Here is an 8843-nt window from a genome sequence, read left to right on the forward strand (position 1 = left end):
TCACCCGGCTGTCCAAGCAGTAATGTGGTATTGTGCTTGACCCTTAACTTCTTCCTCTACCTCATGAAACACACGTGATATCTATTCTATCTCCTCTATGCCTGTTTGATCTGTGGGCTTCTCTCCATTCCCTCTGCTTCTGTCCTAGTCTAGTCTTCCCTCAACTCCCCTTGGATTCCTTAACTAGCCTCTTATTCGATTTCCTTGCTTCAAGTCTTGTCCCCTAGCCCATCTTCCGGTCTGATGCAAGAATGATCGTTCTGAATTTTAAATCTGATCCCTTTTCTCTTCATTTAAAAATCCTTCAGTGGCTTCCCCTTGTCTTCAGGATAAAATCCAAGCACTTTATCATGTCTTACAGGGCCCTTTGTAACCTGATCTTGCCTGGCTTTCTCGCTTCATTTCCTCCACTTCATCCTTAAAACTAAATCCCAGATGTACCAAATTACTTACTTGTATTTCTCAACCACTCCATTCTGTTTCATAATTCAACACACTTCTACCTGCAGATCTTGCTGCCTGGAGTGCCCTCCTAGGGGACTTTGCTACCCAACACTTGATGAGTGCCTACTCGTTCTCCAACATTCAGCCCTAGCACTGTTTCCTCTGAAAAGTTCCTTACTGATCTCCTCCATTCTCAGTACTCCAGTATGCCTCGTGCACACCACGTTATTAGCTATCCATCTTACTATCTTGTGCTTATTCATGATTTGTCCCTTCAAATGGCCTGTTGGGCCCTGGAGGAGTCATCCCTGTATTCTCTATACTAGCACCGTGCTTTGAATGAAGGAGGACTATGTTTGCTAAATTCATTTGGTAATTAATTTTTGAGTCTCTCCTATGCACAAGGAAGACAGTGTACTGGGTACTGTGATGAATTTTGCAGGTTCTCTTTCCTCTCTGAAAGGCAATTTCTCAGTCTCCTTCATATTCTGTATCCTGTCTGTCCCCTAATGTCTGACCTCAGTCTCCTTTCCCTCTACATATATACCCTGAGTCATCCCATCCATTTCCTTAGCTTTAACTGCCAAGAACTCTCAAATCTTCTTTCCCAGGGAAGAACTCTTTCCTAAACTCCACACACTCTCAGGCATCTCAAACTCAGCACATACAAAACTGAACTATTTTTCTTTTCCTTTGTTCCATGTGAGATAAAAGGAAAGGTTAACTGTAGGAAACCTTCTGAGACCAGTTTAAGAAAGAGCAGTTAGAAGTTAAGTCAGGGCAATGGGATTGAGTTTTCAGTTACATCTCTAGGTACAGCTTTCGTGTTTTCATCTTCTTGAAGTGAAGGGCAGTAAAACTTGAATGCTTTGGCTTTTCATGCTGGGCCACACAGTGGTGTGCCAAAGTATATGTGAAGCCACAGTGTAAACAAAGTTCATCTTCCTATAGCATCAATTTTGATAGAATTAGTATGTGTGTGTGCAATGTACAATATTTAACTTGTAAGAACTAAAACCGTTTTTTTAAATTAAACATATCTATTGTGGAACAGAATGCAAAATGTCACAAACGTTGAAACTCCTTGTCTCAAAATAAATACACAGACCACTTAGGAATCAAACCTAGATCTCCCACATTGCAGGCAGATTCTTTACCATCTGAGCCACCAGGGAAATCCTTCTTATTATTAGGACAGCTCAAATTTAACTACCGAATTCATGTTCCTGAGTCAGAGCTACAATATGCCCCCACATTTAAGGGCACAGAGGAAAACTTCATGGGTACGGACATTATCCAGTAGTGAACAATGGGGAATCAGCATCGCAGGAAGTTCATTTTCAGATGAAGTAAGAGGAAACTGGGGAAGGGAGGAGTTAGGAAACTTAAAATGCAGAACTTGGCTGAAGAACTTAGTACAATATGTTGACTCAGTTGAGGCATTTATAGATGCCTATTTTTCCCAGGTTCTCTACTGGGTGGCCCAAGAGTTGATTAGGCATCTCCCCTACCCTCTAGGAATTCATCAGCTAGTGATGGGTGTTGAACAATGCAACTGTGCCATTGCTACAACGAAGGGTGTACCATGAGAAACTGGACCACTGGAAAAGTCCCTAACTTAGCTTGCAGAATTCAGTGAATACTTCTTAGAGTAGGCAACAGATCAGCTTCTAGCTACATCTTGGAATATGTACAGGCATTTTCTGTCTGTAGGTAGGTTAGAAATATTTCAGGAAATTGAAATATGAAATGTGTGGGAAATCAGTTAGACACAAGTTTACATTCTTGATTGTCATTATGAACACCTAAGTCCCTGGAGAGGAAGGAGCCCGTTTCTTCAGCTTTGGTATCTTCAGCAGTGTAGCTCAGCACTGTCCCTGCATACATTACATTTTTGGTTTTGTAAAGCTGAGCCAGAGAGCTGATTATGACAAAGACAACATGTAGCTGACGCCTCCTCATTTAAAAAACATATACTGAATTTAGGTTCAACTGTAGGCACAGAGTTATCCAGAAGGGTGAATCCCAGCTCCTGGCTTTGGGTGCTCAGCTGAGTGAAGGAGTCAGCCAAGCAGACAGGCAGCTATAGTACAGCGTGAGAACGCTTTGACAGCCATACCTCAGGGCTCTTACTGCACCCAAGAATGGACCTATTCCCTTATGGAAGGTGATGTGAAGTTGGCCTCAAAAAACTGACTTTGGGTAGAGATTTGAATGACATGTAGGAGGTAGCCTGCAAGAGGGCAAGCACTACACTAGAGGCACCATCATGCAGAAAGGTATGATACATTTGGAGAATAACAAGTTAACTATAGGATTAAGGTAGGAGACAAGTCTGAGAGGTGACAGGCCAGGTCATAGAAGGCCTTTGTGTCAGGATACAAGCTTGGATTTTAACCAGCAAAGCTAATGCTGAATCACTGTAATGCTGGCTTAAATCAGGTATTTCAGAGCTAGGTTGTACAACATTACTGAGTTGTAGAATCAACTTGGTGAGTTGGGACCCTCATTTTAAAAAACTAGAAGAGACTAGACAATGTCAGTGCACATGACATTTATAAATAATGTTTTGTGATGCTTTTGTCTCAACAATATATATGTATATATACACACACATCAATATTGTGTTCTGATATAAATGTATTTTGATCTGTGGTAAAAAAAAATTTGGAGAAACACTAAAAATTTAACACTATAAAACAATAGATCAGATTACTTTTGGTAGCAATTCATAGAAAAAACTCAGGCACAAATGGGAATAATCACTAAAGATTCTTATTATATAGTATCTTTTAGTTTTTCTAACCTACCATTCTCAGTATCATCTTCAGCCTTGAGCCAGTTCCCTGTTTATCAGAATAATATGTATTCTTACTGTTACAGAGCCTAGATTCTCACTGCCTCAAATTATTTAAGACCTGTCTATCTTTGAACCCATCAATAGCCAGGGGGTGGAAGTACCATGACTGCCTTTAGACTAATCTGGGGCGTTTGTTTGGGAATCAACCCACTGCAAGGAACTGTAATGCAATGTGGTGAATTCAGTGCATTACGGAAATACCGTAGTGGCACCTAGGGTCACTAAGTAATAAACTTGTTTGGAGATGGTCAGAGCAGTCACCCAAGAAATACCCAAAAGTGTGTGTACAAGTCAGGTAGGTAAAAGGCAGGGAGTTCTCTGGGTGGTAGATGAACAAAATGTATTAAGGAAAGCCATGCACAGGGAAGGTGCTAAGTGTGTCTGACTCTGTGATCCTATGAACTGTAGCCTGCCAGGCTCCTCCATCCATGGAGATTCTCCAGGCAAGAATACTGGAGTGGGTTGCCATGCCCTCCTCCAGGGAATCTTCCCCACCCAGTGTCTCTTCTGTCTTATTGGCAGGCAGTTTCTTTATTTACCACTAGTGCCACCTGGGAAGCCCACATATAGGGAAATGGTCAAAATAAGGCCTTCCATGACTCTGGAACATAAAATTAAGAGACAAGAGAAGTTGGAGCAATGAGCAGATGCCTACTCACTGAGGAGAGTCACAGTAAGGAAGCTGGACTCCTTCTCTATTGGAAAAGAAGAGCAGAGAATTAAGACAGCAGATCCCTATCACTATGGCTGCAGCGTGCAAGGAAGAACATTAGGGGACTATTGGAGTAATCCAGGATAGAGAGGTCTTGGATTTCAGACTAGGGAGGTGTGTGTACAGATTTGAGAAACACTATGGAAATAAATTTCAAATGATGTGCTAATTTTACTGCAGAAAATGAGGGTAATATAATAGCCTGACTTTTGTAATAGTTTCCTTTGGATTCTGGGCTTACACTGCCATTGATCTATTTAGACTAGAGTAAATTTGTTACATTTTGAGGAGAATGGGCATAACTTGTGAAGCTAGAGCCTGAACAGAGAAACTTTGCAAGTAGGAGGGAATTTTTACTATATATGGGCCTCACTCGGGAGTTTGGAATTTATTAAATAGGTGCCAGCATGGATTTGGGGGCATATTCCACCTATTTAGGTGAAGACTTGCCATTTATAGGCCTGATTAGTGAAACTGCTATACTGTTATTTCCCTGGTGTTATCCCAGTGTTTATATTCAGTCCAGTCCAACTCTGTGACCCCATGGACTGCAGCCCATGAGACTCTTTGTCTATGGAATTTTCCAGGCAAGAATACTGGAGTGAGTTGCCATTTCCTACTTCAGAGGATTTTCCCAACCCAGGTATTGAACTCGTCTCTTGCATTGGCAGGGGAGTTCTTTACCACTGCACCAATCCCTGAGCCTTTAGTAAATGCTTTAGGGTTCACATACTCTATCTACTATATAGGCAAAAACATTAAAGAGGATGCAGTGTCTCTTGAGACCACTGTGGCACTGGACATGGCCCATCAGGCTGTGAGCTCCTTGATGGCACAGGTTGTTTCTTCTCAACTCTATATCCTAATGTGTAGCCCAGGGCCCAATATATGGCCGACACTTGCTAACTAGGACATCCCTAGTGCCTAAAATGATGCTGGGTACTAGCAGATGCTGAATAAAACACTTGGGGAACTACTGAAAGCCCCAAAGGAAGGTATATTTCTCGGGCCTAAGAGGAAAAGATGTAAGAGTCCAGTCATAATCCACCTGATACCAACACTTAGAGATGTGGTTTTAATTTTAAAGAAAGTGCTTTTTCTAGGAGTCAAGGCTGACTCTAAGATATCTGGCTGAGGGGAATGAGTTAGTGCCAAAAACGCAGAACGGGAGCAAATTTTTTTTGAGGAGCATTCAGAGTTAAATGTTACTCAATAAATATTCTAAGAGTCTACTATATGTCACTTAAAATATAATGTCAGAAAAAGGTTTTTTTGTAACAGTGCAGAAGACCAACTGGAGTAGAATAAAAGAGATGAGATCTCTGTCAGGGGGCAGATCAGTTTCTCACTTAGGCAGCTGACCTGAAATGAGACCAGAGCAGCTGGCACTGAGGCGTATCTGTCTGCTAGACTGGGGAGCCCCCCACCCCCACCCTTATTATCTCAAACAGTGTATGGGTTTGGTGGGCCAAATACCCTCTGAAGGTCTGCCCGAAGATAAAAATCTTTTTTTCACTGTACTAGAAATCTGGGATCTGCTAGGCCCTGCTATCCCGTATTCATGCAGGGATGATAGCTCCAAGACTTCCCATGACTATCTCCCAAGTGAAGCCTGTGAGTGTGAGGGATGGGCAGCCTGGCTGGGCCCAGTCTGGCTTCGCAGTTCCTAGTGCACATAAAGGAACTTCCTACTTCTCACATCCTGACCATTCTGAAGACGGATTTCCTTCTTCCGAGTTCTCAGAGAGGGCCAGATTTGACAACAATGAAAACTTCCAGGAAATTCCCACGTATTTAACTTTCTAATCTTTCTTCCACTTCTACCCTCTTCTTCACCCCTCCATTCCCACCCTCAAAGGAAGGAGCTTATCCTGCAGTCAACATCCTCTGCTACATGCTTCCACTCTCCTGGCCAGGTTGATGGTCCTCTCCTCTGAAGTCCGTTCAGGGTTTGAAGGGAGCACTTGAAGGTAACATGTGATCCTGTCCAGAAACAGAGGATTGGAACCTTGAAGGTTCCTAGGGTGCCAGATTATTACAGAAAGTTCACTTCTAGATGTTCACCCTCTAACCCTTCAGGAAGTAATCTTTTAAGAAATCCCGGGGGCTCAGTCTCTGTGCTAGATAACAAAACTCAATCACCTATGGGGGCCACTTTGGAATTACAGAATACATGCCCCATATAATCAGGCATGAAGAAAAACAAAACCGTGTTAATTCAACACAACCCAGATTAAGAGCCAGAAACATGCCATGAATTTACTGCCTCATACAGACCGATGTAGAGTTCTCATTCTCCAGAAATCCAAAGGGGGGAAAACAATCAGTTTACATACATACAATGATTTTTACCTATTGTGCAAAGAAAAGGGTATCTGGCTCTCAGAAAGTTCTGGGCTCCAGACTCCAATCAGAGAGTCCATTTTACAACTCAAGCTCCAGTTCTTAGAGCTGAATAGAGCTCCCAAGGCCTGTGATCACGGGCACTGATGAGGGCCACATGCCCTTTGGCTTCAGTTAAACCTCTGGTGTTTGAGCTGGGTGGGAACTGCGGGTGCTTGCTTCCTGGTCCTGCCGCAGCCCCTGAAGCAGCTGGTTTAGGAGTGTAAGGTTGCTGTCTCTGCGTGGCAGGGGCAGGGGTGGGAGACAGTTTCCTCTGTACTCAATCACTGCCATTTTGGCCCGATCCTGCTGATTCCGATTTGGGATCTGCAGCATTCTCGTGTAGCCCCCATTCTGACCTTGGTACCGAGGGGCCAGTACTTGAAACAGCTTTGGGATCAAGTCTTTCTCCTAGACGGGGAGAGTTTTCCAGGAGAGAGCAGAGTCAGGCACCATCACCGACACATTAACTTTCAGCATCCCCAAAGGTAGGGTTCAAACACACACACACCCACATCCCTTCCCTCACCCTCTGACGTGGCATTATAAACTGATCAATTATGGGCAGTTGTGTAGACTGAGATTCACGTTGAACTCAACGTAGGACATATATCTCTTACTTAGTTCACATTTGTCCGTAAGTGCGTGCCTTAATTTCGCCCAATTCCCTTTCCTCTAACAACTCCCTTCCACTTAGGAATCAAAGGATAAGATCTGGGAAGTGGACAGGATGCACTCACCGTGAGCCAGAAGTCCGCCATGCGCATGGCTCGTTCGTTGGTGTCTCCCAGCTTCCCGTAGTCGATGAGCTGTGAGGACACAATATCACTCACCAAAATCCGAGCAAGAAAGGAGGCGTCAATCTTAATCTTCTAATGCCAAATTGCAACCAATTCATTCCATACTCTAGCAAAGCATGTCGCTAATTCAGGCTGCCTCTAAACACGCTGTCCTAATCAGGTCTCCATTTGAGGGGCCACAGGAGTAGGTTCAGCTCATGGTAATGAGACTTCGGGCCCTCTTTACCAGGGCGGTCCCAATTCTTCCCCAACTCCAGCCGGATCCCGCCCCCTCAGGCCAGACCTAGGAGAGGCACAAGAGGGTCACGCCCCTTACCTTCTCGGCGTAGCCCCTCAGCTCGTCCACGCGTGCCCATGACGCCTCGATGCGTTCGTGGCGCACCAGTCCCGTAAGCAAGTTCTGCAACAGGTGAATGCGGGACTCGGGACCAAGGCCTAGACGGCGGTATACGCGGCCGTGGGAGACCGCGGCGGCGAACGACAGCCGCATGTCCCCCGCTGCTCCCGACCTCTGTGAGGCCGGAACTGGAAACTTAGAGACGCGGCCGAGAGGCGGAGCTTAGAGGACCCACGCGCCTTACGTAGCTGCGTGGTGGACGTGTTTGCGCATGTGTATCAGAGCCTGCCTCGTTGGCAGCCTTGGGGAGGGCGGGGACGGGGCGTTGACCTCGTCCGGAGGAGGAGAGACGGGCGGAGTTTGGTCTTTCGAGCGCGGCTGGTTTGCCCGGGAACCAGGCGCCCCCTGGTGTGGAGTGAGCAGGCCGACGGTTTCTCTGGTGCTGCGACAGTCGTCAGGGGACCCCGCGCTGGGAAGCTCAGCTTGGAGCTGGCTTGTAGCGTGAGGACCTGAAGAGGAAAGTGCTTGGAGGTGTTCCAGTCCTTCAGGCCGGGGGACCTGCTCTTTCTGAGGCGCGGGGAGTCTGACACTCTGAGCGTGTCAATTTTGAAAAGCAAATTATTTTCAGCAGTAATGGCGAAATGAATGGAATAACAATGATAGGAAAGAAATAGAGATGGTGAAAATTTTCTTTCCTTGAAGTTGTTGACTGGGAAAAAAAAGCACAACGTAAAAGTTGAGAGTTGTTTTACCTAGCAGACAAAACTGAGGACTTGATCCCACGACACAGTAGCTAAGATAACTCCGAGAGGCTATGGTGGCAGAGGGGGTTGTAGAAGGGGTTTGGAGTGGGTGGGGGGCAGAAAATATAAGAGATTTTGCAGGGAAGACAGGGTAGTTGGAGCATCAAAAGATTATCTTAAAGAAAGCCAGATATCTCAAGGGATTTAGTGCTTTTTTATGTATGAGAAGATGGAAGAGTCTAGGCTCACTGAGATCATTGTTTTGATATGCATCCCAGCTATTTGGGGCTAGTATGAGTGAGTTGGTGATGGACAGGGAGGCCTGGCGTGCTGCAATTCATGGGCGACTGAACTGACTGACTGATCCTGTTTTCTCATCCCGAGTCTCCTCAGGTTGCTCCATTCAGTGAGTGGCTGCAGTGTCTGATGATTCACTGGGGAGGGTTATGTTTCTGTCCTGAGTTTCCTTGGGGTTTACTGTGGTGGAGAGGAGGGTCTGCACAGGCTGATGGCTGCAACATCGTTTCTTTACTGATGTGGCAGGTGACATTTTTAATCCACAAAG

The 8843-nt window shown here is 45.2% G+C and overlaps 1 protein-coding gene across 1 annotated transcript; it reads right to left on the minus strand.

Annotated features, from left to right (window-relative positions):
* MRPL17 (mitochondrial ribosomal protein L17) lies at window positions 6210-7782 on the minus strand. The gene is made up of 3 exons (XM_005709644.3): window positions 7515-7782; window positions 7139-7207; window positions 6210-6809 (listed from the first exon to the last, which is right to left on the minus strand). Exons 1-3 carry the CDS (start codon window positions 7686-7688, stop codon window positions 6534-6536), a joined length of 519 nt encoding a protein of 172 aa, XP_005709701.2. The 5' UTR covers window positions 7689-7782; the 3' UTR covers window positions 6210-6533.

Source organism: Capra hircus, chromosome 15 (genome assembly GCF_001704415.2).
Source record: "Capra hircus breed San Clemente chromosome 15, ASM170441v1, whole genome shotgun sequence".
NCBI lineage: Eukaryota > Metazoa > Chordata > Mammalia > Artiodactyla > Bovidae > Capra > Capra hircus.